Consider the following 14553-nt stretch of genomic DNA (forward strand, 5'->3'; position numbering starts at 1 on the left):
ACTGAACTCCTTTTAGCAATGAATAGCTTTAAGAAAAGCCACTCTGGCTGACAATAAGCAACTCCTTAAAACGCAAAGTTAATAGTCTGGTTTCCGATGAAATCCCGTCTCATACGAGGAGTATTCTGGTTGAAACATTTTCCACAGCTAGGACATGCACAACGCCTCTCTCCTGTGCGCATTCTTTCATGCCCAAGAACAAGTTAGTTTGTGTTGAAACTTTCTAAGGAACATAATTTTTTCTGTTCACCTGGCTACCTACTTTTAATACAATTCTAGGGATGGTCTTTTTTGCGACCACTGCCCTGTAGTCAAGTTAGACCATAACTGGCCAACAGACTCCAAGTTCATAGGGAAGAAAAATGAGGAAGAAAGGGGATGAAGAGAGAAACAGCCAGCCTGACATACATGCCTGTTGTGGTGGCATAAGACCTCTGTGCAATGAATAGTGATTGGCAGACCTTCTTTAGAATACAAAAATCATCAATACTCATTCTCAGCTAACTTCCCCAGCACCAAGTTACCACTTCCTCTAGTTGTCTGAAGCTTGACTTCCTTAACAGACAGTGGGATGTACTGCAAAGGAAAAATGAAACAATTGTCTGCTTTCTCCAGCTCACAATCTGGCAGTTAAGGCCTTTTTCATAGCAGGGAGAACTTTACTTAAACTTCCAAAGGCAGAAGAATCAATCCTTCTCCCTCACAAGCTGAGCTGCTGGTCTGTACACAAAGCTATTGAATTAGAGGAGGCACCACTGTCACCCCATTTGGTCTTGCTCTGCTGTCTGCCATGATGAACCTTCTGAGGCGTCTCAACCTGACACCACAGATAACATATGCAAATAAATGTATACAAATGCCTACTTAGTAGAGACTCTCACCAGACTTAGAAGGAACAATTCATTTCGGTGTATTAACCAGGATTCAGCTAGCTGCTGCTCAACCTCAGCCTTTAGAAGATTGCAGTACTTCTGTGTGTACTCAAAATTTCTCACACCTGGGAAATTTATGTTGAAACTCATTGGTCACTAGACAGCTGCTGACTGGGTCTTTTGATAATCACATTTTAAAACAGGATGGAATAAAATATAGCAAAGTCCAAAATGTCATAGCTGATCTGCTCTGAATCTATATTTTAATACTATTAAATTCTAGTAACATTCTTCTAACATAGCATTTTGAGTGTAACTTCTTGGGGTTTTACATACAGCCTCAAACGTCCACATTAATTATCACCCAAGTTAAAATCTTCACAACAATCACATACTCATGGCAGCTGATGGAACAGAATAAAAACTGTAGTAGCTTGCCATGTTGTAGGGACCTTCTTCAAAGAAGCAACACATGAGCGTGTTTCAGATGTATTAAGATAGCAGAAACTATTGAGGCCTCTTAATGGCTCCAGCTCCCTTTCAGCACCACTGCCTGGTCCTGCTTTGGCTCAAAGCAGATTGAAGTAAGCATTGGAAGAAAATATTCCATTAACCCATGAAGTCTATCGTTCAAATGGGCACATGTGGCTTCTCTACCTAAATATGCAAAAATTATATGCAAAATTCCTTCACTCATCCTTCACTTGCTGATGAGAAAGAGCATGATCAGTTACTATTTGGAAAACAGGAGCCAAAAAGGGCTGAAACATTGTCATTGCTCAACAGAACTGGTGCAAGTACAGGCCGGTGCCATCAGAAGTTGTGATAAATTCAAACACACTCTGCAAAAACAGTTCTCAGAAAGGCTCATAGGAATAGGGAAAAAATTCACTGAAGATACTCCAAAATGTTTTAAGTTTAAAATGCATTGTAACAGTGTGAAATCCGTTATATTTTCAAGGAGCTGAAGACATATGTCCAAACCATCATTTTAGAATAGGGAAAAAAAAAAAAATTTCAAACCTCAGTATTTGAACAGCAATAAAATAGTCTGAATGAAACTCATAGTAAGTCAGTCACTTAGCACGTTAAGGTGAAAGTGTTGTAGTTTGAAGCATCTATAATTCACTGAAGGCAACAAAACATGAGACAACCTAAGTAAGTTGAATACTGAGAATATATGGAAAACTTGATGTGAATTTCTCAAACTGGAGAGTAAGTCTCCAACACTGTCCTGTAGAGTTCCTTAGGAGAGAATGCAATGGGAGGACAAAAGATAAACAGCATGATTTTCTGTCTTTTTCTTCACTAGGACTTATTGTCAAGGCACATTATTTCATCACGACAACACTATCAGAAGGAAATATATCCTCAAAATCATCTACATTATTATCTTTAGTCACTACTAAAAAGAGACCAGCCACCATAACTCAGTTTTCCTTATGTAAAATGTAGCTCTGACCACAGAGAAAAACAGATGGAGGGAATGTATTGATGTACATCACAAGTCAACAATAACCATAATAGAGATTTTGAAATTGTACAGTAATTGTCTAGATTAGTGATAGGATGGGATAGTTTCTTACACAAAGTTCACACCAGTGATCCCACTATGCTAGTTTTTACTATCCTCTCTGTATAAGCTGCAATGGTATCCATTAAAATTGGATACAGTGCTTTCAAAATAGGTTCCACCCATTAGAAAGAAAATTCAGGCAAAGAAAGGATATAAAGTTTCCCAGAACTTCCAGAAATCAAGGCCAAAGCTAGGTGGGCATCAGAGAGATGCACCTGTTTTCACATTTTGCCCTTTCCCCAGAAAATAAAATATCTTCATTCAAGTGATAATGATTTATCCATTAAAAAAAAAAAAAAAAAAAACAAAAACAAAGAGTTCATAACACTAAGAACACCTCAAACATTATTCATTAGATAACTTTCATTCCCCTTGAATCCAGGAAAAGCCAGTCAACCAGCCTTCCAAATAGAAAAAAATAAGTTGGTAAGACAAAAGATCTACTCACAGCTATACTTTCAGTTTTTAAACTCTTTACAGCCAATTTACAAGCAGCATGGAAACACAATTTGAATACTAATGTACCAGACATTATTTAAAAGTGGAGCGTTACTTAAATTACCATTTTTGTACACTGATAGTTAACTCTTTTTCCCTAGTCTGACCCTTAGCAAAATAATTCAGCCTTCAGATCAAGACATCAAAAGTCATTTACAGATTCACTCAATACTGACTTAGATAACAAAGACTTTGATTAAGAACATAATATAAAAGTGCCATTCCCTAAAAATGAGAAATACACTTTTTTATTAATTTTTGCTAAGCCATATGAGCAATAAGCTTTGAAACATGACATGATGCTTATTAGAAATACAAAAGCAGAAATTCATATACAACAATCCAAAATCAAATATCAAGAGCATGCATTATTTAGTTATCCATGGTAACAGAAGCAAAACATTCATACCTGCACCTGGAATGATGGCCAACTTTGTTTCAACTAGGCCCATTTTAGCAGAAGAGGCTAAAAAGCAGAATGTAAATCAGTTCTATGAGAAAAAAACTTTGCAAAATATGTAACAATGACCTACAAGACTCTTAATTTATTACATTTCCTTCATAAAGAAGATTAAATCACTTTAAAAAATATTTCTTTATAAAAAACTTTAAAGCGATTCAACAGATCTGCCTTTAGTAAAAGATCCATTGAGGCCCAGCAAGACAACTCCTGTATCTTATTAACATAGCAAGTAAGCAATTACAGTGAGTAACAGAGACTTTCTTGCAAAATGTAAAATACTAAAAGACCTATTATTTAAGATCTTAAAACTGGGTAGAATTCTACATCTGATTACTATGAATTCTCTAAGGCTCAAACAGCTTTATATACACTAAATTACTGGCAACTGTTCAGGACCAAGTTTCCATTTACTTTCCGATAAACGGCTTTAAAGTTCTGACAGCTGTATAGGTCAAGGTTCCTATTTTCAAGTGCTGTTGTCACTTTTCTTTTATAACAGCTTAATTCCTTCTATAATATTGCTCTCACTAACAACTTTTGCTTTTTCACTGCAATCTTTTTAGATAAAATCAAATTTCCATCTAAAATACTTCAAATACAGAAGAGAATAATAATTTACTTACTAAATAAAATAACAAAACAACTATATAACCCTTCTGGCAGTACTGATAAAATGAAGGCCATAACAATAAAACAAAACATGCAACAAAAACAATCCAGCTATCAGTGGTAAGTTGTTTGAAATTAAAAATTAGCAAGTACTTAGGTTTCTGCTAAATCCCTTTGAAATAATTGGTTATTAATGACATCAGATACAAAATAAGTTTTATAAGACTGTTGCCAAAACAAGGATTAGTCAATCCATCTGCAACACTAATAATCCTATGTTCTATAAAAAGGACTCAGACTTACCTGCCACTCTTATATCACAGGCTAACGCAAGTTCTAGGCCACCACCTAATGCAGCTCCATCTATTGCAGCAATAGTAGGTACCGGCAGATTAGCTGAAAAAGAAAGTACCAATTAACACCAGCCTCATAAAGAACATCTCTGGAACACCATTTCATTACATGTTGTTCAAAGTACAGTCACACGATGGGAAAAAAGTTTCATAAAATGAAATGGGTCTAAAAATTGCCTGTTCAGCACCACTTTGGCAGAAAAAAAACAAAAAAATACTCTTCCTTTCATCACTCTGTAGCTGAATAGGTTTGCAAGCCTTCTTCTCTAGCTTTTGCTCACTTTTGACAAAAAATCTGAATAGTGAACTCCAAAAACTTACATAGCAGAGCTAGGCAAACAGTAACACAGGAATACGCATACATAAAACATCTCGGTTGAAATACAGATGTCTTATCACAATCATTTGTGATGCCAGCACAGTTGGAAGCTCTCTGTGCTTTAACATTCCCAGGCATGGTGTGGCCACCACTACAGCCACTTTTCTCCTGTGAAGGAGCACCTAACAGCTTAATGGAATGTGGGAGAGTTTTCAGTCTGACAAACAGATGCCAGTACACATGACAGTCACAGGGTTCCAGAGGCCTGTGTGACCATGGCATCGTTTGCATTTAATTTATCAGTGTTCTGACACTGCGAAGTTATTTAAACATTGAGTTTAAAGTAGTGCTCTTAAACTCCAACAAGTTTCTCTTCTTCCTTCTTCATGAACTTGAATAAGTTTGATGAAAAATGTCTTTTTTACTTGAGAAATAGACTTGTATATTACAGCTTTAATTAAATGTAACATTACATTTACCACAAGCTACCAATAATTTTAAACTATATTCAAACAATACTTGAGTAGTAGATTTTTGCTATTAAAGTTTCAAAAATAGTCAAAAGCAATTAATTAGCTGAATACTTGGGTGTACAGCTTGTTGAAAGTTTTAAACCAACTCTTGACAGCAACAGTTTTTTCTGTAGATGTTAAAAAAATATTTTCTTTGTTTTAATGTTTCAGTTACTTGAATTCAATGACCAGTTCATTCAGTCGTAAGTGGAAATTGAAAAAGAAAAAAAACTGCTTCCAAAATATAAATGAAAATGAGGTGACAGAGAATGTTATCTCCTTTTAAAATCTAAAAGGATAACATGCCCAAAAATATTAATTTAATGTATTAATTATGGATAATATTTCCTTTATGTAGTGAACCTGTTAAATCTAGATTTAGAAGTTGTGCTGCTTAGTTTACCTTTTATATAGACTTCAGATAATATTTAATTGATTTTTTTACAAAAATCAAGTTAATCTGTATCAGCATGAGTACATCTGTATATGAACAGATAGTCTCTCTCTACGTAACAAAACAAAATATCCAAATAAATGAAAGGCTATTTTTAGCTGCAAACTGACATCCTTTCATGATTAACAGCTAATGAAAATCCAACTGTCTTTAAGGAAAGAATAAAAACTTACTCATGCTTTTCAATATTGTAACAGAGGCTTTAAACCGAAGTCCCTTGGTTGCTGGTCTAATCACGATGAAAAGTCATTATCTGACTCAACACTCAAAAAAGAGTGTAGGCAAAAGAGAGTAGTCAAAAGAGACTACTGATACTGTTTGCAACACCAAGCACTTGCCGTCACTGAAGAGAGGCCAAGGTATCCATTAAAATTGCCATCTACCACAGAAGGTATAGGAGACAGAGGAGCAGGTCTAAAATCTGTTCTTACTCTATATAGTTTTTCTTAGCTATATGGAAGGCAAGAAGAGAAGGTAACTCTCATTTCCAACAGGTCTAGGCTGCTGACCAAAACTCACAACCAATTTGCCAAATCGTCTTGCAATCCAAGTTGAATGCTGATACAGCCAGCATCTCTCTTAAAGGCCTTTGCCATACGTAAACTAAAAATAATTTGCCTGAACACAAAGGCATGGTCATTGTTAACTGTAGTTTCCAGCTACTACTCACATGTATGCTCCATTTCTCAAAGACTAGCAAACAGCATTCTGGAGCACTATTTACATAACTTTTGCAGTACTCCAAGGCAGACTACTTTCTCTATAAGTAACTTCCAGATTTAGCTACGGTACAATTCAAGTAGACTGTTACACATGGAAAGGAAACTTTTTATAGAAAGAGTAATTTAAAACAGCTTGGTTTTAGAATTACAGCCAGAATTCCTATCAAGAAAACCTAAAATTCATAACTCAAAGGCAGAAAAAGCAGTTTGATACCATATGTCAGAATCATCAGTTCCCAAGGATATTAATTTTAAAAGATCACCTGACATGGAAGTTGACAATGAATGAAAGGCAAAATACAAATTCTTTACAAGAGCTGTGTGCACATCTATCAAAAGAATTTAAGAAGTTAATCATTACTGTGTGTTCTAATGAAGGGTCAGAAAAAGCAATACAGAAATAAATTATCAATTACTCTGGACTGTAAACTGAGTTTCTAAGTCTCTAGAACTTACTACCAAGGGTAAAGCTTCTTGGAATATTTGTGTTTTGTAGCACAAGAGGCACTTGTTTATACTCAGCTGCATAATTTTAATATACAACTGCCAAAACTGTTCAGCTTATAACAAAAACAGAGATAATGTTTGACAAATCATGCCCTGTAGATTTAGCTGAGTTGTAGGCACTCAGATTTTAAGAACAATAAATTACACAAATAGACAGGTCAGCCTACACAATGATTCTACATTGCAAGGCTCATTTGCTATGAGTGATATAAAAAAACTATTTAAAGCTTTGCCAAGACACACAGTGATTTTATTCTCTAACATTCCAGATTTTTTCATGCTGTAAATAACAAATACACAGTGCAGGCAACTGTTGTACTGCTAATTATTAGTGCTAGATTCTAGATGTGATACGGGTTTATCAATGTGCAATCATGAGCTACATAGTAAAGTCTACAAAAAGAATTAGAAATATATATGAAAAACCAAAATAATTAAACTAGAGTGTACAACACACAGACAAGAGTAGACTATGTATATACACAGATTAATGTTGTTAGAAGTAGTTAAAAACTACTAAGTAATAAGCAGCATCACACTGTAGTCAGAGAATTGCACTGAAGTACTGTAGAACATCGAAGTGGGGAATATGAAGGACATTAAATAATAAGCCAGTTCATACAATGAATTAATGAAGGACTGCTTCACATATCTATTGTATTGTAAAACATGCTGCATATTCTGTATGTACATTTCCATTCTGCATGTCAAACAAGTGTCGAAACCAAAAACCAATACACGTCCTAACATAACATCAATGTTTAATAATATTACAGAAAAGGAAGGTTCTAGGTACAGTAGAGTAGGGCCTGTTTCAGTATATGTTAGTCCTAAGTCAGCAACAGAGCCAGATATAAGACAAAAATGTATTTCTGTATTTGACATCACATGAGTAGAAGCAGAGCCTGGACTAGCTGAAAAGGAGAGAAACATGAAAAAGCAGATCAAAATATTTTTTTAATGTATTAAGTTATTTGACAAATAAACTGTTAGAGAAGAAGGTGATCCAACCTGTATAAAAATACATTTATTGGCCTTTCAAGACATGATACAGCTGTAGTGACCAAGAGGTAAACTGAAGAAATAAGAAATTAATGGCACATAAAAAACTTCAATCAGAGAAACTAAACTTAATAACATGATACAGCAACAACTGGCAGTAAATTATACATTAGTCTTGCCTTTATGAAACATTGCATATAGTAGATTTTACATAACAGGCAATAAAGATATTCTTCAGACAGTGTCTTAGGGCTCAAAGGAACACCTATCACTATTACAAGTATCACAGTATCACAGTATGTTTGGGACTGGAAGGGACCTCAGAAGATCATCTAGTCCAATCCCCCCACTGGAGCAGGAACGCCTAGGTGAGGTCACACAGGAACATGCCCAGGTGGGTTTTGAATGTCTCCAGAGAAGGAGACTCCACAACCTCCCTGGGCAGCCTGTTCCAGTGCTCTGTCACCCTTACTGAGAAGAAGTTTTTTCTCAAATTTAAGTGGAACCTCTTGTGTTCCAGCTTGATCCTATTACCCCTTGTCCTATCATTGTTTGCCACCGAGAAGAGCCTGGCTCCACCCTCGTGGCACTCACCCTTTATATATTTATAAACATTAATAAGGTCACCCCTCAGTCTCCTCTTCTCCAAGCTAAAGAGACCCAGCTCCCTCAGCCTTTCCTCATAAGGGAGATGCTCCACTCCCTTAATCATCTTTGTTGCCCTACGCTGGACTCTCTCCAGCAGTTCCCTGTCCTTCTTGAACTGAGGGGCCCAGAACTGGACACAATATTCCAGATGTGGTCTCACCAGGGCAGAGTAGAGGGGAAGGAGAACCTCTCTCGATCTACTAACCACCCGCCTTGTAATACACCCCAGGATGCCATTGGCCTTCCTGGCCACAAGGGCACAGTGCTGGCTCATGGTCATCCTGTTGTCCACCAGGACCCCCAGGTCCCTTTCCCCTACACTGCTCTCTAATATGTAATTTCCCAACCTATACTGGAACCTGGGATTGTTCCTGCCCAGATGCAGGACTCTACACTTTCCCTTAGTGAAAGTTCCTGAAACATGCAAAGGAAGAATAATACGGTTATCCAAAATTCCAGACTTTGTGATTTGTGTTCCCGGTCAACCTACACCAACTTGCTTAGATTTACTAATTTAAATCACATGACACACAGAAAAGAATTACTGCTTTACAACATATCAAATCCAAAGAGACCAACCTCTTAATAATGCTTTTCTTGCTTGCTAAATAAATTTATATGCGTAGTACTTTCTGTTAGCAACAGTACCACATATGTGTACAAAAGGAAGAAACATTCTTGAGCTAAGGACAAAATTTTGAGATATAGGCTGTTCACTTTCCAATGAGACTTCTGTGAGAACCATACATTTGTAGTTTGACAGCAGTTTCAAACAATCAACCTGAAGAACACCTCTAGTATTCCTTCCTACAGCTAGGATACAGGAGCAACTATTAAAAAACTGGAAGGCCAGTAGACTTAGGATCAATTGCAGGTCCTGATTCCCATGAATCAGAAAACTACATGGAAGCCCATTCAACCCCTAACAATGCACAAATTGGTCATATGGTCCCTTAGATGTAACTAACTTCTATTTTTGAAGTACTCATTTACAGATGAGTACAACCACAACAGTCAGAATTTGGTATTTAGTAACATTCAAATGGAGCGCCATTTTAAGTGTGCCTTTTCACTACCTCTAGCACCTGCTGAACCAGATTCATAAGCCTAGCTTGTCTTTAATTATCAACAGTCAATAGCCTAAGAAAAATTCCTGTTTCACCACACTGACTGAAAAGAAAGTAGTGAGAGTACTCTGCTTCCTTCAATAACTGCGAGTCTCCAACTAACATGGAAGTAGCAAGAAAATTCAAGTGTACATGATGGTACAACTGAGTTCCCACGGAATGGAGAAATAGGTTGTCCAAGTTATTTATCCCACATGTACGTTCATGATTATTTGACAAATAATCTTGATAAGTGCATATCTTACCAGGACAAGCAACTTCAAGGGGCATTTCTAGCAGCTCACTTTTCTTTTTGGTTAATGGATTTCATAAAAAACAAAGCAAGGAGGATGAATTGTCTAAAAATATCCTGCATACCATGAGTATTACTTGGATTACTGGAGAAAAGGATGCTATAAATTGAGGAATATATAAAGAATTCCACAATTCATTATTTAACTCAGATTAAGAAAGTGTGGCAAATATCTGCCTACACACATTTTCAGCACATGGAGGTCACCTTATCCAACCACCATGCTCAAGCAGTGTCACCCGGAGCAAGCTGCTCAAGCCCATGTTCAGATGGCTTTTGAAGGACTCCACAACCTTCCTGGGTAACCTGTGCCAATGCTCCATCACCCTCACAGCAAATAAGTGTTTCCTGACGTTCAGGAGGAACCTTCTGTGTTCCAGTTCATGCCCACTGTCTCTGGTCCTGTCACTGGAGATAGCCTAGCTTCACCTTCTTAACACCCTCCTCTTTAGGTATTTAGGTATCTATTGATAAGATCACCTCCTGAGCATTCTCTTTTCCAGGCTGAACAGCCTTTCCTCACAGGAGAGATACTCCAGCCAACAATGGTGAAATAAAGGTTCAAGAGCTGTTACTTTACAGAGTTTCTTTAATAACCCAAAAACTCTAAGTTTTCTGGTCACAAGCTAGGAATGAGTTTTCAAAAACCACAAATGTGAACAGGAAATTTGAATCAGCATTAGTGATTATTTAAAACTACCTGCTAGCTTGGTGTAGTAACTGTGAATGTTTGGGTTTTTTCTAATTTGATTTTAAAATAACTCAGTTTATAGCTGAATATTCATATCTTGTAACTCAGAATAGACTTCTCTTCCACCTGTTCACTACCCTGATTTTTTTCTCTCTCGAGCACAAAATTAAGATTTTTCCCTCCAGAAAATCAAAAGGCGTAAACTAAGCCCCTTGAGTGGCAAGTAGAGGCAATCCCTGGGCAATTACAATAACTGAAATATTCTTTATATTAGGAACATTTTAATTACAAAACTACACTTTCACATAAGTTAATTTATGTCATAGGAAATCAGAAAAATAATTGTAACACAATACTGTATCTTGATTTCACCTTTTGGGATCTTTTCCTGAAGAACAATAATAACATTAAGATGGCATACAAGCTTCGCACTCAGCAACATCAGCTGTGTTTCTGGCATTTACCCGGCCTTGTGAAATCTGTCATCACGTCAGTGACTGCCACAGTTAGCTTGCATTTTCAGTTGCAAGTACTGTGATCAAAAAATGCCTTTCTATAGGGAAAAAAAAACTGATAGAAACCAAATGCTTCAACAAGCACTTTCATCCAGCCTGGTTGGCTAAAGCCAATCAAAGTACATAGCAACATGTGAAAGTGGCTGAGACTGTCAAATCTTCCCATATGAACCTGAAGGCCAAGAAGACTGGTCAAACCATTTTTGTGCAAGGCAAATAATGAAATGCTACAAAGCTTTACCTGTCATAATTGCAAAAAGAATGAAAAAGTGGTTACTCAAAGTAACATACATTTGCATAAGTTTTAAAAATACCTCCATCTGCAAAAACATTATCACATTTTTAATTCTGAACTGTCTACGTGTGCATTTGGATATATACAGTTCTTCTCCATACAGTGCTAGTTACGACTGTGAAATGCTTTTAGCTACCCTCTAATGCCTGTGCTTTGGATAAGAAGCTTAATAGGCTCTTACTGTTGATAGATTTATTTGAACATTATTATCTTTGCCTTAATACCTTCAAAGTTCAGGCAGACAATCAGCAGCAAGAAAGAGCTGCATTAAAAAAAAAAATTAATACTTGTAAAGAAATTTTGCTTTTTAATGAAGATGGTTACTGCACATTACTTACAGTTGATTATTAAGAAGAAGATACTAGTAAAGGTTATTTTCCCTTTATTATGACAGTAGCTAAAGGGTTTTCTTAAGGCCTCTCCTTCAACTCGCTAATTTCCCAGTTTCCTCCAATGATCACTCACTGTTACAAGTGACCTAGAAAAAAATTTTTTTAATTGATAAAATATCCTTAACACAGGAATATTCTTAATTTTAAAATTTTCTACATGGTACTTTATTACTGACTGGTACTAGGGACAACATGTTTTATATTCTTGATAATAGGAACAAAATCCGGGCAACCAAGGGGAATGAAGGAGGTGCTTTAATCAAACTCTTTAGCTACAGTCTTCTGTAGTAAACTCACCTAATGGTTCACTTTTTGTATTACATAAAACAGTTTGGATATTTCATTACTCTGTAGTGATGTACCTCAGTTTGATAAATATTCCTCAGTTTCTTCATATTTACTACTTTTTGTTCTTGTAGCATTATTCTGCCCTCAGTAAAACAATAATGAAGTAAACCCTAGATGACAGAATCTCCTTTCTGTGCAAATGAAGAAAAGCTTTGAATGTAAGAGAAATGAAAATTATTTCTTACATTTCTTATCCTTACTAAGGAACACTTAAGAACTTATTACTCAAACAAACAGCATAGCATATATTCAACCACTGAATTTACAAAACAAAAGGATGATGCTGAGGATAAATTATTTCAGTTACATTGACTTCTTTTCCTTCTTAGAGAGTGCACAAAATAAAAATCAAACAACAGCACAACTATATTCTCTAATAGCTAACAGAAGCCAGTGGGATAAGTTTTTCTTTTTTTTTAATCTATTTTTTTGATTTACAGTATGAAGACAACACACACTCTAGTACCAGTAGCATTCTTATTTGACACAATACAAAGAAAATCCCACAAACTGTGATCATTTTAGCTGAACTTTCCTAGAATTTTTCTCCTCTACCTATTTTCAGCAGTATTTCATATACTTACATTACCCAGTCTAGTGCTAAAGAGTCTTTATTTCTAAGTTACCTTAATATATTAAGTAAGAGTTTCAGTCAGGGCATTCACTGAACGCTACAAAGGAAACATTCCCTTATGTTTCAGTGTAAGCATAAAAAAAATGTTCTTATAAACTAGCTCAGTAATATCATCAAAGCAGCACATAACTAGGCAAAGGCCATGTTCACTAAAAGATTTGAACATGCTATTCTGAAGTCAAAGCCTAATGCTGGGCACAAGCAATGAGGTTGCAGTATAATGTTTTCGGTACCATGCCAAGAGTCCCTGCCCCTTGAATACCAACTGGTTCTAAGGAACAGAGCCAGAGACTGAGACGGGCAAAGCAAAAGACCTAACAAACTATTCCTTCTCATTCAGAGACTGGAACATGCAATTTCAAACCTGAACAGGGAAAGGAAAGTGTATTTTCCCAATGCACCAAACATACACCATGTGGCTCCCCAGAGAGGGAAGAGAAGCCTTGGACAACAAGTCACACTGGGGGCCTGTTTTAACAGTCATTGTGCAAACTGGCTGTGTAAAACTCCATAAACCATTTGAGCAAGCAGCACCTTTCGAGTACAGTTACTTTCTGTGGGTGGAAAATTAAAGAGCCATGTCCAGAGCAGAGTCTTTTTTCCTCATAGAACAGCATTTAAGGAACACTAAACTACAGCTGATGCTACATTAATGTGGCTGTACAGCAGTGCCAGGCACCAAAGCAATGGATGAGAAATGCAAAGCCATCACCTTCCCTGATCTACAGATCTATAAGGAAGGACAGTCAGGTCATCCTAATAGTCAGGTTGTCTGTTTCTAAATCCTTTTTTATAACAGTTTTTGGAAAGTTATTATTATGGGGAAAAACATGTATTAACAATCATGGAAGCAATGCTGTCACATAAATAACTAATAGACATCTTGGTAGAGAAGTTTAACGTTGCATTCAATGCTTCTATAATGATATAGAGTTTAGCATTATGTTTTTAAATTAAAAACAATCCAATGCAACTTGACAAAGTCCGTAATTTCAGCTCTGCAAGGACAGTACTATTTAGGAAACAGACAATACTTAGTCAAAGGGTATCTTAAATTAATTCAACATTAAGACAAGCAGTAAATCTACTACTGGAAACCAACCAAGAGTTCAGCAATGCATTCAGAATGCTAGAAGTTTTGGACTGTATTAGCTGTGCTTCACATTTAACTGAACAGGCAACAACATAACACATAAAGAGCAACACTGTGCCAAAATCTGCCTTTCACAGCGTTAGCTACTTAGGGACATTATGATGCCTAAGGGTGGCTGCTAAGCACGGCACTGCTAGCTGTAAATTTGTCGTTTTTCAAAACTGATAGCTACCCACGATATTTCATTCAGCTTCCCAGAGAATGATTTTTCAAGTTATAGCCTGTATCTGCTCCTCCCCAAGAGAAAAACACAAATTCTTCTTTAGGTACTTATGCCTATGTTCTTTGGAAGAGTTTTGCTAGCCAAAGGTGTTTCTCACTTCTTGGAGATCAGGGGCAAACATCACTTTGAGTAATTACAAGTATTTGCCAAGTTCAAACCCCTTCTCCAGGGCTTTTCTTTCTTTTAAACAAGGTGTTTTTCTGGAGGATGAGTGGTTATAGCATTCGGCTCCATACATAGTCTCTGTTTTGCAACTGAAATCCTAAAAGATAACATGTATACAATGTTAATACCACAGCCCAGAAGACCCCACACGCAGTATAAAGAAAAAACTTGGACTTAATGGGA

General features: G+C 36.4%; 1 protein-coding gene across 3 annotated transcripts in view; it reads right to left on the bottom strand.

The window, feature by feature from the left end:
- AUH (AU RNA binding methylglutaconyl-CoA hydratase) overlaps positions 1-14553 on the bottom strand; it is a 158402-nt gene that overhangs the window by 102108 nt on the left and 41741 nt on the right. For all 3 annotated transcript variants that reach the window (XR_014186212.1, XM_082074790.1, XM_082074789.1), the window contains 2 exons: positions 4322-4414; positions 3356-3412 (listed from right to left, as the gene is read on the bottom strand). Coding sequence is in view for 2 of the 3 variants with exons in the window: in XM_082074790.1 (XP_081930916.1) it covers positions 3356-3412; positions 4322-4414 (150 nt within the window). In the remaining variant the exon portion in view is untranslated. The remainder of the gene's footprint in view (positions 1-3355; positions 3413-4321; positions 4415-14553) is intronic.

The sequence above is a fragment of the Streptopelia decaocto genome (genome assembly GCF_964273445.1).
Source record: "Streptopelia decaocto genome assembly, chromosome: Z".
Lineage (NCBI taxonomy): Eukaryota > Metazoa > Chordata > Aves > Columbiformes > Columbidae > Streptopelia > Streptopelia decaocto.